Source organism: Trachurus japonicus, chromosome 14 (genome assembly GCF_045865225.1).
Source record: "Trachurus japonicus isolate A0001 chromosome 14, Traja_1.0".
Lineage (NCBI taxonomy): Eukaryota > Metazoa > Chordata > Actinopteri > Carangiformes > Carangidae > Trachurus > Trachurus japonicus.
In genome coordinates, this window is record NC_140920.1 from 27,443,297 (window position 1) to 27,465,072 (window position 21,776).

A 21,776-nucleotide genomic window follows, 5' to 3' on the forward strand; every position below is an offset into this window, starting at 1 on the left:
CATGTCAATTTAAATCATCATCATCACACTTCATCATCAAATAATACAATACATGGCCGAAAGGGAAAAGCGGGAGAAGCAAAAGCTTATCTAGTCCCGCCCCCATTACCCACAGAATAAGAATATTTGTCATACATACATATCTTTTTGCTTTTTTCTTCTTTTCTTATTATTATATATATATATATATATATACACATATACATATATATACATACATATATATATATATATATATATATATACACACACACTACATTTTGATGTAACATTCTTTTACTTATGACATTTTGACATAACATGTTACGGTAGTAAATGCACATGAACCACTGCTTGCCCGGCCTCACCCCTTCTACCAGTCCCAGGTAGGGGGGGTATTATGCAAATTCGAGCCCTAGTTACATCACTGGAAGACAACTGCTCGTAAAACCACATGGATTTCAATCTAGGGATTTCAATTCTCACATTTTGGGGGCCGGAAGGCAAGACAAACACCCAAATAGCCTATATGTTAAAGAGCCTTTAAAAAGTGATATATTCCATAATACAGTAAGTCCCCTTTAAGGACTGCATGGGGCAACATGAGAGGCAAAAAAAACAAAGGTGTTCAAGACAGGCTGCTGGAAATGAATCCTGAGGCTTACACACTGCCGTGGCTGAGGATGCTACATGTTCTGCGGATGCCATAGGTTACTTAGGCAACTGTACACCTCGCCACCACACACCACTTAGGACTCAGGCAGCAGCAGTGAGACAGACACTGGATGAGGTGAAAGGATCAAGACCAGTGGGGCAAAGACTGAGGCCAAAGGAGACGCTTTAATGGCCGAGCTACCAGTGTGCGCAGCCTGAAATAGACTGGAGTCTTCTGTCTGTCACACAGCTCACAGCCTCAGTCCTGGACCCACAGTGGTTCAGCTTATTTACTTCAGCTGCAGAACGTTATAACAGGCTTTTTATAAGAGGTTATGTGTAAGTCCCCGTGTTTGATTTGGTCATAGTCATTAGTACCAGGCCTCATTAGCAACAACTCCCTCTCTCCTGCACTCTCTGTCCAGTGCGTCGTATGTCTAGTTATCCCTCTCCCTCCACTAGTAATAATGACACATGTAATGAAAGTAGTTTACACCCAGACTCGCCTCAATTGTGTTGGAAACGTTCCTTCCACTTCCCTGCAGCTCCTGAGCAGACTGGGAAGGAGAGCGACTCAGTAGACAGCAGCTTGGCACTGAGCAGAGGTAGAAGTTACATCACTCACTCACTCAGTGTGGAGCTTCACTGTTCACTATCACAGGGCTTGTTCCCACTGCTTCGGTCCAGCCAAAAAAAAGGAAAAAAAAGGCTGAGGTCCACCAAGCTGTTTGCTTTTTAATTCCAGCCTTTGAGTGTCGCCCCGAGGAAGCCGGAGGTGACAAGTTTTTCAATGTCACTGTTGATGCTGCAACCTCGGCCCTTCACATAAGATTTTACATGTTGGGAAATGAGACAGAGAAGTGTGAATTGTTGTCAAATGTCAACACTACACAATAGAGTGTGAGGAACTCATCTGGCTTGTGCTTAAAGGTCAAGAAAGACACATAGGTCAAAGTTTAGATGGCGTTCAGTTTGTGTTTATGGGAAGTAAACTTTTATTTGTGTGTTTTTTCTTTTTTTTGGTATTATGATAACTGTATAACTTCATTTTTTGGTAACAACTTTTTTTGACGCCTATCTGTATAACACATTATAACCATACTTAAAATGAGTTATAATACAGTTATAGCACCGTAAAACTATAGTTATAAACACTCATAAAAGATCATAATGATTTATAACAATAATCATAACACACTATAAATCATTTTATCAAGACTTATAATGTCAGGTATTATAATAATTATAACTCGCTGACAATGCCCACATTGATAATGTGTTATAAATTTAATGTGTTATAATTGACTTATAAAGGTGAATAACTATCATTATAAAGACTCATGAATTACCGTAAGGCTTTATAACAATAAGCATAACACATCATAGAGCATTTTATAATGGCTTATAAGGTCAAGTATTATAATAGAGTTATAATTGTTAGTAACTTGCTGACAATGCCCACATCGATAGCTAAGTATGGTTATAATGCGTTATAGAGATAGGCGTCAAATAAAGTGTTACTGATTATTTTGTTAATTCATCTACAATCTGTCTCCATGGGCCTTTCAACTGTGATTTTGTCTTATTTTGTCATCCTGTTCCAAATATGGACTTACTGTACGATTCACAGTGAGTGAGTGTGAGTTTGTGTGTGTTTGACAGAGAAACAGAGAAAGTGGTGGTGGTGGGGGGGGGGTCATAGGTGTCTGCTGTGTTGCTTCTTTTTCTACACATTTCACTCCAGCTACCTTTCCCTCCCGACAGAGGCAGTAACAACTCTCAGTCTCTCTTTCTCTCTCTCTCTCTCCCTGCAGCTTCTGTGTGTTTTTTTCTGTCTGTTAACAGCTCATATCTTCTATTCTGCTTCAATTACTTTCTCTCCCCCGTGTTTGGATTCATCAATTTAAATCCTGCCTCAGCACATCCCCTCACTCCTTCTCCTTAAATGCCTCTATCTCTCCAGCATCTGCTTTCCGCCCTTTTCCAAAGTTGTTCCCTGGCCCTGCACACAAATACTCTCCTCTTTTTTTTTTCCATTTTCGATCCCATTTTCTTCCCTTCCTATGAGTTTGAGGATGGAATTTCAGGGACACAGAAAGGTCCTCGCTCTCTTTGCATTCTCCTCCTGACCACCTTGTCTCGTGCGGTCTCCCCTATGGCCTTCCACGTCAGTTTGATGGCAGCTCAGGACACATGGACACTCACTAATGACCTGCTCACAAACTCTGCAGTGTTCTTTAACAAAGACTCAGAGATAAGAGGGACAAGTCACACAAAAAATGCCTCACCTCCAGGTGGAAAACCTGAAGAAATGTGGGCAAATCAGCAGCCCTCTTATAGGTTTTGTGGTTCTTCATGAACACTAACATTTTAAAATGGAAGATTTGAATAATGAGCAGTGAACTCTTAGTTTCTGCTGACATAACATTTGTTCTCTTTGTTCTCACTTATTGAAAGAGCATCTTCATTGTTTGTCATACAGTACAGTGCTTGCTGTTTTGATCCACATTGCTCACACAGTTGAGTGCTGGTCCAATGATGACAGCACCACACCATGAGGCTCAGCAGAACTGCCACGACAGGACGGGATGACAAGAATATAATGATGCATGACTTTATTTTTAATGCAGGGTGTTTTGGTCATTGCATGCGTCATTTAAAGGGTGTGAACCTCTAATGCTGAAACGGTCCAGACTGTGGTTGTTGGTGAAGGTGGAGGAGAACTTTGTGCAAGGAAATTACATAATCATGAAAGGGTTGTATGTGATGAGTAAGGAACTGTTGCCAAAAAGAGACCCTGCCATTTCTGACAGAATGGTCACACTTCATTCTGAGGTCATCCAGTCATTTGGCTCAATGACCATTCAGTGATCAGGAGAAAATCCATTGATGACCCGAAACATTCTACATTAGAGTATTATTGAATTTCTCCCCCTTTTTTTAGAGTTGGCTGGTGGTTAACCGGCCAGGCCTGGCCTCCATTTTTTTAATTTTCGTATTATTTAAACATGGCCGCATCTACTTGCGACTGCCTCGGCCGCATTATTACACAGCATTAGTATATACTATATATATATGGCATTGTATATATAGCCTATGGCATGTACCCATATTGCTGTATGGCCAGTCCATCAGTAGGTGGGACACATAGGTCACTGCACTGATTTATTGTTATCGTGTGGGCATTACCATGACGGAAAATAATAACTTATTGATTTATTTGAGAATACTAATGCAGTATAATCAGTTAGTTAGGGACAAAATAAAGGTGGAAAAGATCCATTGAGTTACTGTATAACTGACCACTCTCATGTGTGTTTGCATGGTTGTTCTGTGTGGACTGATGCCATTTTCAGTTAGTGTGTAACAGCACTGCCACTGCGCTCTTAGGCTGCAGATTTCAACCATATCAGTCCTGCTGCAGGGATTTAATAGACTGAAGGAGAAGCTGTTCATTTAGGGTGCAGGGTGATTTACTGACCTTCCTGCTTTAACCGCCGTATTTCAGACTGAATAGATCAGAAAAATCCTGCATGAATAATTTATTTCAATTAAAGGCTCTCTAACCAAAAGTAGCACAGGAAAAAATAGTCAAAATATGAAAGTCAATAAATTAGTCTGCTTTGATGGATGTGGTATGAATGGATTTGATTTTTGATGATGACATTGTGTCACAAGGTGGCCGTGTGCATCAGGATGTGGATGGATAGCTCCAGTTGTTGACCTATCATGAGTCAATGTGTCACTGTCTCCAGGTGGACAGGTCCACGCTGACATCAGTGCAATCATGTGTCCATTAGTAGCCCATTGTGTTTGTCCATAGACCTGATGTCTGAGACCATTCGCTCTGTAAATCAATGGTGACCTGGGTGAGTCTGGAACAAAAGAGAAGAAGCAGGAGAATTAGTGACTGTGTGGTGGTGGTGGTTGTGGTGGTGATAATAAGGGATGATGTGTGAATGAAAAGGTAATTGCAGAGCATGTGGGGACATGCATGTGGTAGATGTGGGGCGGCTTTATTTAGAGAGTTGCAGGGGTGAGCTGGTATTTTATTTCTTTCCAGACCAAGATGCTGAATGTCCAGTGAAGTAGAGTGATCGAAGAGGAGATATATGGAGGGACTGGCTGCAGTGTGTATATCTCTCTTTTTTTTTTTTTTTGGGTCTGCCAAGGTTTCTGGGAGGATTTGGGGATCATCACTGGGTCCCTATATAGATGGAGGTGTATTTTTTGAGGGCATATGAAATTCAAGGTATAAGAAAAGTCTGAATCCTTTGGAGTGAGCTCAGCTTTATGAAATTCAGCCTTTCAGTAGCAATAAGTGAGGCAAGTTTTGTCAATGAAGGAACTGTTTGTGTGGCTGTAGGTGTGATATGTCGTCATCACGCGAGCATTCAACGTTGGGTTTACTTGTGTCTGAATGTTTGACATTCTAGTCTGCTGTTGCCTGGTACCATCTCTTCAGTATCATATTTTCAATGTCTTTTTCAACAGAGCTTGTATAGATACAGTATGATGTTTTCCAGTGTGTTGTTGTCATTGTGCACAAAAAGGGGGCGGTTTGAGTTGACAATCCACATAATTGGGCACATACAGCCTGTCTACCGATCTATCATCACAGCAAGTTTCTCTTCATTAGGTCTGGTGTCAAAGCTACAGTTATTATTCAGTTGAATCACCTTAGAATTTGATGTGTTGTGTATGTGTATGAACTGCTGTGTCTTTTCTGGCATGTAAGTTGACTTAAGGGTCCACCCATTCTGACAGGATGTTCACAATTTGCTATTAAGTGAGTTCCACATGCATGGTAGGCCAAATCATTTGTAACAGCATTCTTGTGCTGAACCTTGTCAGATTTTTTTCTCTCATCTATGTTACATTTGAACATTTGCAGAAATGAAACCATGTGAGATATTTAGAGGAAAAGATTTGGTTCAGCTTTTAGGAACTCACTAACATTTGAACCTTTTTGTAAGATGCAGAGGCCAATCATGGTTCACAACTACTTCACAACTAAATCCACTGTCTTCATGTATATAAAATGAGATTATGATGGTTACTTATTTATTTCATCAGCTATATTGCCACTGTTCAGGTATTAAGGCCTCAGTCCATAGATAAATGCACACAGCCTGTATTCAAAAACTGAGCCTTATAATCAACTGTCAGGATTTATTTTACTTTGTGATGTCACAAGAAAATGACCCAAGCCCCGCCCACCTGGACCCACCATTAAACCCTTAAGGATTTGGTTTCTATCTGTTTACCTAAGATCTGCTATTTGATCGCCATAAAACAGTGAGCCAATCAGAAGAGAGGTTGAGTTCCTCTCTTCTGATTGGCTGGCACTGACCTGTTGTTACTAGAGCTGCAGAGAAAACCCTGAGAGAGGAGATGTAAAACTATTCTTATTACTCTTATGGATCAACACCTCAAATAAAACACAGGAAAGGTGTAAAACAGGTGACATTTAAAAGATGGTCACATTCTCCACTGTGTAAAATCTTTATCTTGAAAATAAAAAGTAATTATATGGCTGCCAAGTGTACAGTGTACAGGAGTACTGTAGGTGACTGTATACTATATCAATTGTAAACACTCAAGTTTTGCACAAATATCTCAAAATAGTACTGAAGCACTTGAGGAACTCTACTATCCACCACTGCACATGAATATTCCTCAACAATAAACTGAATCACCGTGTTTGGATGGCAGCAGCACAGATCAGAATTTAACAGGTTATTCTGGTGAGCTCCAATTTACTGTCTAAAAGAATGTTTGTAGTATATTAAAAAATACACAGCAGAGAAACTTTTTTATTTTACTTTTTCATGAGTTGATAAGGACAGTTTCCATTTGTCAAACACTTCCCTGGTCATACACTTGGCTGTTTTTCAGGAGTTCCCCTCCACTTTTTCAGCAATACTTCTTTATACTTTGCATTTGCCGTACTAGAAGATGATTTAGTATGGTTTGCACAGGACCGACGTTTTTACATCTGTTACTTCCAATGGTTCAGTATCAGAGGCCATTTGATATTTTCATCGTCGTTTTCAGATTCTTTGTCTTTGCTCCTCTGGATCTTCACATATGCACATTGCATCATTATCTACACATCAGAAATTTGATACAGCAAAAAGTGATCTATGATGTTGACTACACAGCACTGCAGGACTTTGTGGAACAGCTTTTAAAAAGTGTTGCCTCCAGAGGTGTAACAGTGTGGCTGCACTCACTGGATTCTGCTTTAATGATGCACGTTTCTGTGGCCAAGAAAGGCCATCCAGTTCACTTCCTCACATACCTGCTGAAGCACATATAGCGCAAGTAAGCAGAACTAAATGAGCAAACCCCTATAGGAATACCAGGCTCTGCAAATAAGTTTTCCGTGCCGATCGCCTCAGGGCAGGTGCTCCTCTGTTAGTCCTCAGCAAAATGTTGCTAATTTGGCATCAGAAAACGGTGGAAATATCTACATATAGAGATACTATCTATCTATCTATCTATCTATCTATCTATCTATCTATCTATCTATCTATCTATCTATCTATCTATCTATCTATCTATCTATCTATCTATCTATCTATCTATCTATCTATCTATCTATCTATCTATCTATCTATCAGCTGCTTGCTGTGTAGATTGCTGCGTGACTTCAAACACCCACATACTGTTAGAACCAACATGTAACCACTTGTTTTGCTTAAACATTCATTTACCATGAATCCTCAGGCAGTACCAGACCTTTGTTTGTGTCAGTCAGTCTTTACTCACATTTCCCTATATTGATTGAATATATTAGCTCATGTTTTAGTATGAAGCCTTGTTGATTTCTGATCTGCCTCGTGTGCTACATTCATGTAACTGCATACTGTTACGTAATACAAATATGATGCCTGCTGTTTCAAATTAAAAGCCCACTTAAATTTCAGCAGATAGAATTTATTCAGTTGCCAGAAAGGTCACAGGCACAGTGTATGTACAGTATCAGCAGGGGTTGACATAGGAAAGTGATATAAGTATGCTAGCCACAACAAATAGCTTAAATCTTTAATTGAAAGGAATATAAATGTTCATTACCCTTATATGAGGTCAAATTTATTCATCATTTTTATACATTTTGTGTTTCCAACCAGGATTTATGCCTGAATAACTAAGTAAAAGCCTTGGGGAGCTGACTGAATGGTTTTGCAAGCTGTATTCACTAGTGTTTTGCTCTTTTCATTTTTCTTCTATGTGCACTAAAACATGCATACATGTATAAACACAGCTATGACAGCTATGAAACATAATTATGACTACATGGCTGCTTGCATGTCTTTCAGTCTAAGGTTTCATGTCAAATGTTCATTATGTTATTTTGTTTCATCAACAGCCCAACATATGGCAGCCCTATGGCTCTTATTTTGAAATATGTTCATTTACTAAATCCACCATGAGCAATACGAATAAGCTTTAATATGAAACCACTGTATTAATTAAGAATTATCACATTAACCAAATCAGACATCTTTTGATACAGGATTGATGATATTATCCAATGTGGGAAAACCTCCAATGTTGAAATAGCATCCCTTCTAACCACTCATAGATGTTACTCCAGAAAAAAAGATGCCCTCAGTTATCTGTCTCCATGGTGAGTTCAAACCTGAATGTACTCTGTAACAAAATCCCAAAGTTTTCTAATGAGTGTCTTTAGCTTGGAGGGGGAAAGCAGCAACAATGGATAATACTGTAAGTGAAGACATGAGGAAGCAAACTCATTAGTCCATGTCAGAAAACCTTCACTTATTATTACAGCCACAACATTGAACATTAACAGTACACAACTTGCTGACATATATTTACTGTATGTACCTTGGGTCAGTGTGTGTATAGAATCAAACAAAATCAGGAAATCAGATGTATGTAGGTTATTAGTCAGATTTAGGAAGAAGTATAGAGAAAAATCACTGTTTGTACAGATGGGAGAGAAAAAATAAACACATAGGAATGTGTGTTTTACAGAGAACAGATCACTTGACATGAGATGGGAGTGTGTTGTCTTTGTTACAGCTATTGTTTCTCCCTCCATCAATCTGGAGAAACACTGATCTCGCATGTGAGTTTGGAGGAACCGCTCCTCGCTGCCGCTATACCTGCCATGAAATTTAGGCTCCATGTTGGTAGTTTGCGTGTCGGCTGGCATCCTCGTCTTGATTAACTGTCCTCAGAGGATTACAGCGTGTCTGTAACTGACACTGCGGTCTCTATTGGCGAGATGGAGCCTCTTCTGAGCGAGAGCCAAGTGGAAAAGGAACAAGAGGCGTACAAAGGGAACGGAGTGGAACCTGCACACCTGTGCGAGTCACACGCTCACACTCCTCGTCAAGCGCGCGGCGTGTCAGCGAGGGACTCGTCTCCATAACAACCCTCTCAGCAAAGTGAATCCATTTGCAATGTATTACTGTCACCTTCCAACATCCTGGGAGGAAGCTCGAAGTCAATTATGTCTTTTGTTTTTTATGTTGAGTGCTGTATTAAGTGTCTCTGTCAAGCGTGTCAGATTGATACAAGGGAAAGTAGCGGGGCTGCCGCCTTCTCCTGTTCCTGCTCTCATATCTCTAGTCGTAGTCCTGGTGCACTCGCAGGCTTTTTGAGAGACACAAAAAACAGGACAGTATGAAAGTTTTGACAGACGAGTGATAATGAGCGGGGGCTGAACAAAGCTCTAATCACCCAGTGTTGTAACAACCTCGGAAAAAAATGTCAGCAAGCTCAAGAACCGGTCTTTGTAAGTGTTGAAAGAAACAAGAGAGGAGCAACAGAGGAGGAGACAGAATCGAGCACATGTCATGATATTTATGAGTGTAAGTTTTGACACGCATGTTAGCTGTGTGTGAATTTTGCTTGTCATACCAGATCCAGCTGCTCCACAACTTTACAGGATCTGTCACTGATGTTGCTGCTTAACTCAGATCTTTGATTTCTGTCAGACAGTTGGAGCTGAACTTCTCCCTTTGTTTGGTTAATACCAAAATAAATTTTCATATTACTTCAAATGACAGATTTTTTTTTTTTTTTTTTTTTTGTACTGTATCACAGTTCAAAAATTCAAATTCAAATTAAAGGAAATACTGCATGAAATGAGATGAAATATAATTGGAGCAAGTCTGGCCTACAAAGGCAAAGTGCAGTATCTGCATTTTCTTATTTTGACCAATAAAAAGTGCTGCATATTATCTTCAGTCTGGTAGAATTTGATATTGGTACTGCTAAAATTTCCAGAGTCATTGGGCTTTTTATTTTGCTGTCCATCCAAAAAAGCACTGTGAAACCAAAGTGCAGTATCTGCACCAAAACCAAGGCAAAAGTGCAATATCTGCCATAACATGGTCAAAATTGGTCAGAAAGACAAACTACAAAATGCATTTTATTCAGTCCACCTTTATCAATGGTAGTTATTTATAATTTGATGCTTAAACGTGACAATGAAAAACACAAAAAGCTGTGTTTCTCAGTTTGGTATTTTTACAGATGCACTCTGCCTTTGTAGAGCAGAAGTGTTCATGATCAACACTTTCCTTCCTTCCTTCCTTCCTTCCTTCCTTCCTTCCTTCCTTCCTTCCTTCCTTCCTTCCTTCCTTCCTTCCTTCCTTCCTTCCTTCCCTCATCTCCATGCATGCACTAGTGTGACGATGCCTCTCCCAGAAGCCATGTGGGGACTCGGAGTGTGAAAGTATCAATCCAGGCCACAGCTGTTGACTCATCACATTAACTCTGAATGACCGTCTCCCCTTCCTCCCACTCTGTGTGTGTGTGTGTGTGATCTTTCACAGGAGACCTGGCATCAGACGATGAGTACCTGGAAATCCCATCCATCTCCAGACAGAGAGCGGGGACGTACGAGTGCACAGCTGTCAACGATATCGACACAGATGTTCAGACCGTTGACATCACCGTCAACTGTGAGTAACAAAAACTACAGCGCTGAAACGAGTGGTTTGTTTATCAATCTATGAACAGAAACCAATACATCTGATATTTTTATACTCATATTATTCCTTAATCCTTTTTTCATGCAAAAGCGCCAAATATTTACAGGCTCCAGCTCCTCAGACTTGGGCCTTTGTTGCTTTTCTCGTAAGCTGAATACTGATGAGCGCGACTGTTGTTCAGACAAAAAAACAGCACGATTTGTAGATATCATGTTTTGCTGTGGAAAATTGTTAGGGAAATTTTGTTCTAGTTTCTACCATTAATTAACTGTGATTGATCAGATAATAAATAAAAAAAAGTCAAGTTATTTTTCCAAAAATAATTAAAAGAGTCACTGTGACAGGCAAAGTAGCACTGAAAGTTTTACTTGAGAATGTCAAAGATGGTGTTGCTGAGCTACTGACTTAAGTTTTAACACAACTTAATGTGAGGTGAAAAAGTTGTTTTAAAGGGATAGTTCAACATTTTCGCAAAATGGCCCATTGCCATAATCCCTACAGTCTTAGGTTCATTACCTTTAATTGACAGTGCACGCTATTTGTAGAAAGGAGGAGCAGAGCCGTGAGCTGCTCAGAGCTATGCTACTGAGGCTAATGGGATTTCTTGGTTTCCCTCATCAAACTCATCAAATACACAATCCAACAACTCCACAACGCTCTGGTGGACAAGTTGTGACCTGCACATTCACCACGCTATGAGATAATAACAGAACGTTACCAGACAGAGTTGTATTTGATGAGTTTGATGAGGGGAACCAAGAAATTCCATTAGCCTCCGTAGCGTAGCTTTAAGCAGCTCACGGCTCTGCTCCGCCGTTCTACAAATAGCTTGCACCAACAAGGGATTATGGCAATGGACCAATTTGCCAGAATGTTGAACTATCCCTTTAACCTACTCATTCAGAAAGCTTCACAGATGACACTGCACTTCCTGAGGCCGGATACACACCTCCCCACTACTGTAGGTGTGTGTGGGCTCCTGTGTGGCCGACCTGCTGCAGCTCTCAGGCACGTGTGTGTTCACACACAAGCTGAGTGCCTGCTGTTTAACTACTCATGCCAGTTCTGTCTTTCTCTGTTTGTAGGTTGCTTGAATGTTGGATTTAATGTCAGTATGAGCTAAAGTGTGATTTATATTTTGACAGAATTCATCACAGAATACGCCTTTAATTAGCAGTCACATGTGGAAGCTGCTAAAATCAGTCGACACTTAAACTGTAGTTGTCTATGTGTCAATCCTTATGTATTACGCTGCTGGTATGATGTCAATATGACATCAACAGGCCAATTCTATATTTGTCAGGAGTTGCGTGACGCACACTGAACTCTCAAACTCAATGACCATGAAACTAATGATTAGATAACACACTCTAACACAAACTAATATGATTTATTTCTTTTTTAGATGTTAGATGTTGTCTGGGTCACATTCAAACCTGATAATCATCCTGATGCTTCAACAGTATAATGCATGTTTTATATGCTGCAATCATAAACACATTACATAAGTCCCGAGGACTCGTGGTCATGGTGTTGATCCCAGTTTAGAGTTAAAACAGTGGCTGCTGAAGAGAAAATGCTGTGACCCTTCTCTTGATATCCCTGGACTTGTGCTGCTCTGTAGTCCTGATCACAGTGCTTCTGTGTGTAGACGCTCCAACTGTGTCAGAGGGCAGAGATGTCGGCGTGACTCCGGGCCAAAGAGGAGAGCTGGAGTGTGAGGCTGATGCAGTGCCTGAGGCAAACTTTGAGTGGTATAAAGATGACAGAAGGTAATGGGTTTTACATTTGCATTTTAACTAGACGAATGGAAGGAGTGTGTATGTGTGTTTCTGTGTGTGTGTGTGTGTGTGTGTGTGTGTGTGTGTGTGTGTGTGTGCTTTCTGATCAGTTTTCACAGTTACTGATGGTTATTGATCAGCTGCCAGTCACACAGGAATTAACATTATGAGATTACTGCAAAATTGCATATATTTAATGTTATTAATTATTGTTTTTGTGCTCAGTAATTTGGCGAGGGACTTAAGGATAAATAGACCAGCAAAACAAACCAAAAACATGATTAGCTGCTTAAATGCTTCGTTGCATCTCATATTTATCCACGGATATTTTATTTCCCTCCTCTATAGGATCCTCAATGGCTTTGACGGCCTGGAGATCATGGACACCGGCTCGCTGTCCAAGCTGACGTTTTTTAACGTGTCTGACGGAGATTACGGCAACTACACCTGCATCGCCATCAACAAACTCGGGAGCTCAAACACAAGCTTTCTTCTGTATGGTGAGTGAAGCAAGAGGAAGGTATAGCTCAGATGCTGTAGTATCTGTTGTTTTCATTTAGTCATACAACTCTTCAAAGGGATAGTTCAACATTTTGGCGAATTGGCCCATTGCCATAATCCCTATAGTTTTAGGAGTAGGTGTGTTAGTTTTAATTGTTGGTGCAAGCTATTTTTAGAACGGCGGAGCAGAGCTGCAAGATGCTCAGAGCTACGCTACGGAGGCTGATGGGATTTCTTGGTTTCCCTCATCAAACTCATCAAAGACACAATCCAACAACTCCAAAACACTCTTGTGGACGAGTTGCGACCTGCACATTCACCACACTATGAGATAATAACGGAACGTCATGAGACAGAGTTGTTTTAGAGGTAAATTCATGCAAAACCGCTGATGCACGTTCCCATCGGAGGCAGTTTTTTGGCAAGCAGTCTCTGCATTTGCCTCAAAAACAACTCTGGCTCATAACGTTCGGTTATTTTCTCATAGCCTAGTGAATGTGCAAGTCACAACTCGTCCACGGGAGCGTTTTGGAGTTGTTGAATTGTGTATTTGATGAGTTTGATGAGGGAAACCAAGAAAGCCAGTTAGCCTCCTTAGCATAGCTCTGAGCAGCTTGTGGCTCTGCTCCGCCGTTCTAAGAATAGCTTGCACCAACAATTAAAGGTAACAAATCTACTCCTAAAACTATAGTGATTATGGCAATGGGCCAATTCGCCAAAATGTTGAACTATCCTTTTAAGACTTGAAAGTTTATTGGCCCAATTTGTTTTCTTTTCATAGTGGTGTGTAACTAAGTCTTTAGCCCCTTTCAGACACAGCCATGGTTTTGGTTTCATTGGGCATCAGACATTTTAGAGCAAAAAGAACTCTATGCACAGTTATTGGACACAGTGTAGCACATACAAAATGCTTCATTGTTGATATAATCCTCTGAGCTGTGATTTACTGAGTGTCATTTTAGGAGTTTTTGCACTACAAAGTCCACAATCTGCTCTGTGTTTAACTTTTCCGCTCGTTCATTCTCAGTGAAGGAGAATGTCAAAAATAGCAGAGAGGTTGCACATGCCTCACGGAAAGGTAGAACATGAATGTATTTAACGGCTGGATACAGCGCTGAGTCACAGCATTGCTAATTTGTCAGTGGTCATTTATAGAAAACATTTTCCCCAGAGAACACTGTTATAAAAGAGGCGTCCATGGCTCACCTGGTAGAGTGTGTATCATTAAGAACTAGGGCTAACTAACAGGCTGGACCCTTCGCTGCATGTATCTCCCCCTCCCTGACTTTATGAGAATAAAGACAAAAAAATCCCTCAAAATAAAAAGAAAAGAAAAAGAGATCTCCATTAAACCGTAAACACAACACTTCCACCTGCAAACAAGACTTTCAATTTTGATTCCATGAAGGTTTCATATAGTATTAGTTTTGTAAAAAAAAAAATCCCCAGAGCAGTCCCAGAGAAATGTGCATTATATTTTCATAGCATCATCTCAATGTAAAGTCTAGAGGTCGAGCAGGAACACACAGGTGGGACCAGCAGGAGAAACACTAATGTCCCTGTGCAGTGGGTCGTACTGAATGCAGAAGTTAACCTGGAAGCTAGAGTCTGTGTGGGGTCATGTGCCAGGTGAGCAATTATCATTCAAGTGAAAGGGTTCCATATGTGAGTCCAGTATCCAGCTCCTTTAATAACTCCATCAGGAGGAAGTTAGTCCTGAATGAACAAGTCACAGCTGGGGCCACTTTAGTATTTAGCATACAGCATGAGCTGGTCGGTAACACAACATCACTGGAGTGTTTTCGGATCCTATGCCAAGTTGTGCATTAAATCACTGATTAATTAAGGAAGATGCTACATTTGTTGCTTTTTTTTTTTTTAGCAAAGTTTAGGTAAAACTTATTCATACAGTAGAGTATGTGGGCTTTTCAACTCATCCCTTGATCAATAAATGTCAACATTTAAAATACCCATCTAGAGTTGAGAATGTGACCTCTCTGTTTATGGATCTGTGTCCACAAACTCACCATCTTCTCCTTCTCTACTGCAGAGGCTGATTTTGCTCCTCTCTTTTGTTCCTAACTCACACGGTTTCTCATGACTTCATTATGCAACTTGTTTTTCCACTGTAATAATTGCATCTTTAATTGCAGCAAAGTACCATACATGGGATTGAAAAAAAAAAAACTACTGCATGAAAAACAACAACAACTTTTTTGCACTGACAAAAAAAAAACAGCACAGGTTCCCGAGCCTTATGTCAGACCAAAGAAATAATCACAAGTTCCCAAAAGTGTCAAAAAAACATTGATTCTTGCAAACTGTCACTTAACCCACAGTGAGAGGTAGTGAGAATTCTAATAGTCTAGTGTTACACCTTTGAAATGGCTTTTTGACAACACCTGTAATTTGATAATTGGCTGTTGGGACTATTATCAGCTTGACCTCATCAGTAACTCTGCACTGACAGGTTAAAGTACTGAATGGACAATGTACTTTTCACGCTTTTCACAAGTGTTGTCATGATGTGTTGCTGTTCTGTTTCCAATATGTTGCTCTTTTTCATTTGTTCCCCTGGTGTAGTGGTAATTGAACCCACTAGCTCAACGCTATTGCAAGGTTAGTATTCTGCACCAGCATGCACTTCAGCTGTGGTGGACTGAAAGCATTAACTGCATGCTGGGACGTAAAAACATTGCCATTTTCACAAACAGGAAATCAGGCTCCAGTGTCACTGGAGTTAGAGTTCAGTGTATCTTTTGGAGAAAAAACAATGTCTTGGCTTTTTGATCTCATCCAAACAATAATGTTTGATTCTAATGACTCTTTGCTCCCTTAAAGCAGAAGTAAGTGATATATTTGTGTTAATATAAGTCTTAAATAGTTATATCTTCCGACAGCAATCACTTACATAGAGTGTTTGGTCTGAAACACGGGTCTGTCAGTCACTCTGCTCTGCTCTGAGCCGAGGAGAAAACATTTATCGTATCCTACAGTTTTTATCCAATGAGGAGAGAGAACGGCATGCAGGGCTGTGTGTGCAGCCAAGGGATGCGCCTGAATGTGGTGACGTAGGGACGAGGACTGTTATGGTGCGTTCAAGGAAACTCGTAACTCGTGTTTTTCCGACCTGTGAAGTCGTACCAGTTCAATCTGGTACGAGTTCACGGGTCAGAAGTTACGAGTGGCCGTTATAGTGACTTTCACAGGTAAAACAGGTCGGAAAAACACGAGTGGGTTGCCTGGAACGCTACAAAGTCGTAAGTTGTGACTTGAAGCTGTAATTTACTGTTTCAAAAGCCTACCTGGAACGCAGCATTAGCCAAAACGACCGGATCGCTTACTTCTGCTTTAATGAATTTCTAGTTTAGAGCTGTTGGGTGATCTTTGTATCTTTGTGAAAATGGTCAATGTAGCCGTTGCACTAACCATATTTCATCTTTGTCCCTTTGCCAATCTAACTGCCTGCTCTGTGTGACATTGGCTTCATTTTGGTTTTTGCATGCTCTTTTTCCCATGTAAGTATCTACCACATTTTATTATCATCATCTTTATGTGACTGTTTGCACTTGTTATTTTATTTCAACTGTACGTTCAACACAGAAAATGAAATAGTGAAAGAAAACACACAGAGAGCTGCAAAAATGACAACTGCTGGCTCAAATGTTTCCTATATCTGCAAAATAGTGATTGTAGATTGTAGATTCCTGGTGTAGATTATTCCTCAAAATGCTATTTAGAACATGTGGCACTACAGTGATAGTGCAAAGATAAACGCCCCTCCCCTCCCTTCCCGATCTTGTCATTTAATGTGTCCTTGTGAGTTCTGGTTGCAGCATCCTGTAAGCAAACTCACTCCATTAACAACACAGAACTGCATTAATGGCCTTGATTTTGACTATGAGTGAACGTCATTATTCTAATTAGCCGTATGCAGGATTAGGGATAATCCACTGTGGCAGGATAATTGGATAGATGCCCCAAAGGAAACTGGTGAACTCATGGAAATCCAAGGGAAATGAGTAGTCATTGTGTGACAAGCTTCAAAGTAAAAAGTTAAAATTTGTCCTCAATCCTCACACAATGTGTTCATTTAGATGGAACTTGCCTCATCCCTGAAAAGAGCATGATGAAAACATTATGTTTTTTCACTGTTGCATCATGGATTTCTATTGTATTATTGTAGTAGAGCCCTGTGAATTGCATGCAGTGTTCTTAAAATCTGTACACACACAGTAGTAACACAAGAGTTGCATTAAAGTGCAAAGGAGAAATCTAAGATACCAAATCTCTGACTTGTATTTTTGTTAAGCAAAATGTTGAATGTGCCTCTAGTGTGTATTTTAATGTACAAACATGAGGTGAACTAGTTGTATTGGATACATCAAAGTACATTTTACAGATTGATTTGATCAACATTTAAACATTTCTTCCAACAACTTTGCTGCAAACTCTGTGTGAAGCCTACTGGGCAGACTTTTTTTTACACCCCATTTGCTGTATGTATCTATTTAAACCTGGGACAAAATTCTGTGAAGCATTGATAGTAGCATTAAATTTGCAGACAGATCGCAGTTACAACTGACCAAAGCAAACCTGAAGGTCAAAGCATCATTTAAGAAAAACCTTGGTTTATAGACCAGCACTCTTGATTCTCTTACAGTATTTGATGCTGCAGAGTCAGACCATGTCAATAAAAGGTGCTATCAGAAGTACTAACTGCAGTCACCTCCTGCCTCCTGATGGAAGCTTTTACTGTATTTACCGCTGACATATGATTTGCTGTTTATTTATAGTTTCAAACAAAAAATACCTCCTACCATGACTCTGATTCCTTTTACAATTTTCATCCAAAAAGAATCACATCCACATCAAGCCAGGTTCATAGAGAAAATAAGACTTCATTGACTGTATCAGGAAGATCTTCACTTTATCAACAGTAGATCTTCAAAATGAACCAGATTTTAACAAAAGTATGAGTGATTACGACATCTGAATTAAACTATTTAACAAATTAAGATTGATTAAGCTGCATATGCAGTGCACCAATGTCAGCAAACTGATGCTATATTGATGGAAAACTAATGAGGACCAAGGATAGAACCTTGAGGTACTCCTAAAAAAACAATGTAAGCTCTGTTTTTACTCCAAAGAAGGATGAATTGCATTGTTAAGTGGTGGCGATATGGGGGTATGAAGTTGAAGATCTGAATAGGTTAACATTATAAAACACTTTAGCTAAGGTTAGGGAATCCTAAGGCTAAGGCCATGTCAGTGTTTGTTATTAGATCAAGACCCCAATCTTTGCCTCACTAAACAAAATGCTCTGAGTTCCTAAGCAAGATAAATGATATGTATGGCTATACACATATCCAGATTGAGAGATCCAGAGTGATCAACATTTTTCTGAATTCATTCATATTAACATACACATCAGATTACTTGTGTGGTGGTTGAAATCAACTTAACTTTGCAGTATAAATTCACTATGAATCTGCTACTTGCAGATATGTTCATTCCAACATCTCTTATTCAGATAAAAATGGCATTTAATCATCATTAAGTTTGTTATTGTATATAAGCCAAAATATAATTTGTTGATTTGTTTTAATGTAGGCTACCAGTTCAGCAATTCATGCAACATAGTGCAGCTTGATTAGATATAAGCACACACATGGACAGCTACAGTAGTTGCAGAGCAGTACCTTGAGCAGTCTGCTTGTCTAGTTCACAGTTCCCATTTCCTTCTTGAAAAAAGCTTGGTCTTCTTCTCTCAGAGATTTCTTTTGAAGAAATCAATCAGTTGAAAATGAATTACCAGGTCAAACAAGTACATTCTGTCATATAATATCATATTGCTGTCATGCCATTTGTAAACCCTTGTAATCCTTGTAATCCATACCTCATTCTAAACATTAGCTACGTGACTGTGCTGTAATCACTTCTGTATACTGTCTCTATATTGAAAATATACACTGTGAAGCACTCATCCTGTGTTCTCATGCAAACAAAACTACATCTTTTGCACTATTAAAGGGATAGTTCAACATTTTGGCAAATTGGCCCATTGCCATAACTGCTATAGTCATAGCAGTAGGTTCGTTACCTTTAATTGTAGGTGTAAGCTATTTTTAGTACAGCGGAGCGCAGCAGCAGGCTGCTCAGAGCTACGCAATGGAGGCTAAGGGAATTTCTTGGTTTCCCTCATTAAACTCATCAAATACAAAATCCCAAAACTCCACAGCGCTTTTGTAGACAAGTTGTGAGCTGCACAACCACCACACTATGAGATAATGACGGAACGATACGAAACAGAGCCGTTTTCGAGGTAAATTCATACAAAACCGCTGATGCACGTTGCGTTCAGGGACAGTTTTTCAGCAAGCAGTCTCCGTATTTACCCTGTATTTACCTCGAAAACGGCTCCGTTTCGTATCGTTCCGTCATTATCTCATAGCGTGGTGATTGTGCAGGTCACAACTTGTCTACAAAAGCGCTGTGGAGTTTTGGGATGTTGAATTTGATGAGTTTAATGAGGGAAACCAAGAAATTCCCTTAGCCTCCATAGCGTAGCTCTGAGCAGCCAGCTGCTGCGCTCCGCCGTATACTGAAAATAGCTTACACCTACAATTAAAGGTAATGAACCTACTGCTATGACTATAGCAGTTATGGCAATGGGCCAATTTGCCAAAATGTTGAACTATCCCTTTAAAGTCACAGTTATCACAAATGCTGGAAGGTTATTATGCCAGTAAATTCTTATCAGCAGATAGGAACATTTAATAATTTATCCCCTGTGGTGCTAAAACAAGAGAGAAAAAGGGATCACCATTGGAGCAACTTACCCAGATGTTTTCTTTTTTTTGTTTTTGTTGTTTTTCCCCTTCCTTCTCTCTCCCTCCCTCCTGTCAGGGCCGAGAGCAGTTCAGGACGGCAGCGGCGGTGCGATGGGAGTGCACTCACACACCTGTCTCCTCTTCATAGTGTTTCTGCCATTCCTGCTCAGGTTTTGAAGAGGAATGGATTTGAACACGAGTAATGTGTGTACGTGCGTGTGCATGTGTGTGCGAGTGTGCGCGTGGCTGTGTGTGTGCTTGCATGTGTGAATGAATGAGTGCGTGCGTGCGTGCGTTTTTGTTTTGAACCAGAACCATAAACTGATGCACAGTGAGTGCATGAAGTACCAAGCTATGTAATGATGTTGATACACTAGATAAGTACATAACAACATTTTATGTTTATTTTTGTGTTTCTTTTTTTCTTTAGTTTCACTTTTTAAGGATGTAACAGAAGTTTCACACTTTAACTGAATTGTGTTTTCCTCTCTAAATTATATTACTCTGGATTGTCTCTTTTTACGTACTGTATGTGTCTTGGGAAAAAAAAAAAAGAAGGAAAGGATTTTTTAAAATGAGGTGTCTCTTATTCAGATGGATTTGTCTTAATTTTTAACTGCATTGCATATTCATCTCAACTCCAGGAAAAGGCAAATTTGTGGCATGTATGAGAGGTGAATGTTAAATACCTCAAAGTCAAATCGAGACAGTGAAGCAGAAGGAATTTAGGTTACCCTGAGGCGGAAAGCCTGGTATTATCATATTTTAATGTATAATAATTATCATTCAGTCTGGTTGTTGAAAGCAGAACTGTTTTTGACCTTCATGTATTTTTGTTCTCAGCATTATAGTGATATACTTGCAGTTGTGATATGCTAATCATTTAATTTAATTTAATTTTTTTCAGTTGTGTTTAGTTATTTTTGTTTGTTTTTCTTTTGGTTTTGACAAGGGAAAAAATATAATGTTGTAATTATTTAGCACAAATATCCTAGTTTAATGTCTTTGTTGTATTTTTTTTCTTTACCGGTACAGTTGTACACAATAATGGTGTCAAGAATAATTATGTTACAATTTAGTAGTTCAAATGGAGCGAGTTTACTCCACACGTGTGGAGTCAGTGTCTGACTTAAGTAATGCAAATTTATTAATGCGTTTCTACTTGTTTGAACGTCATGCAATTTCTACACAACACGAGTTATCCGAGAAAAAAAATGTTCCTGTTCATGTTTTTCCGAACCAGCAGTGGAAGGTTAGAGACAACTCAGTATGATCATGTAAAACAGAAAATAAACACTTTGTGCATGTAGTTAGACACCAGTAACCCAAAGACTTTTAGATGTTTATTCACCACCGTGCATCACAGATTTCTGTTTCCTAGTCTCAACACCAAACTAAAGACATGAACACGTCCATGTTAGTATTATCAGGAGGGTTAACGCGCTGTAAATCCATACGGTTTTAACATGAGGGTGATTTGGGAAAAAGAAAATATAGAAAAATCAAAAGTCATCGATAACCTTTAAACCAAAATGTACAGCGTGGGATTCATGACTGTGAAATGTCCATTTGAACGTGACATTTCCAGATACCGCTGAATAGGAAAATAAAAGAATCACATGCTCACTGTGCTGCATGTGAGGCAATAACAGAGATTGATCAGAGGTCTGAGGAAAAAAAAGAGGCTACAACTGCTTTTTATCACCTGATATATAGCTTGCATTATCAGAGAAGACAGGATATATGAGAAAACAAGAAAATCATATCTGTGTTTTATTACCGAGAGAAATCAGCGCCGACTGAGTATCGCGGGGCAGTAAACAGACAACAGACCTGTTACCTTATTCCGTCGTGAGCGTCAGGATTTTATGCAACAATCAGTAACCTCTCACAACATGGCAGCCAGAATGAAAGCCAGTATCTCGTATCTCTGGCTTTGGCGAGTGGCTCGCACCGACTGCCAGACGGCACTCAGGTTCAACGCGGCGGTGTGGAATAAAGAGCCGAATGACAACAACAATGAAAGTGAGATTTGGTGTTAGGCTACT

General features: G+C 39.7%; 1 protein-coding gene across 4 annotated transcripts in view; it reads left to right on the forward strand.

The window, feature by feature from the left end:
- ntm (neurotrimin) overlaps positions 1–21,201 on the forward strand; it is a 492,089-nt gene extending 470,888 nt beyond the window's left edge. For 2 of the 4 annotated variants that reach the window (XM_085798695.1, XM_085798694.1), the window contains 5 exons: positions 10,450–10,580; positions 12,262–12,382; positions 12,740–12,891; positions 15,476–15,511; positions 19,805–20,712. In XM_085798695.1, coding sequence (XP_085654821.1) covers positions 10,450–10,580; positions 12,262–12,382; positions 12,740–12,891; positions 15,476–15,511; positions 19,805–19,905 — 541 coding nt within the window. In that variant the 3' untranslated portion in view covers positions 19,906–20,712. Of the gene's footprint in view, positions 1–10,449; positions 10,581–12,261; positions 12,383–12,739; positions 12,892–15,475; positions 15,512–19,804 lie in introns of all 4 variants that reach the window. The other 2 variants (XM_085798697.1, XM_085798696.1) reach the window with 2 other exon arrangements.
- The last annotated feature ends 575 nt before the right edge of the window (positions 21,202–21,776 follow it).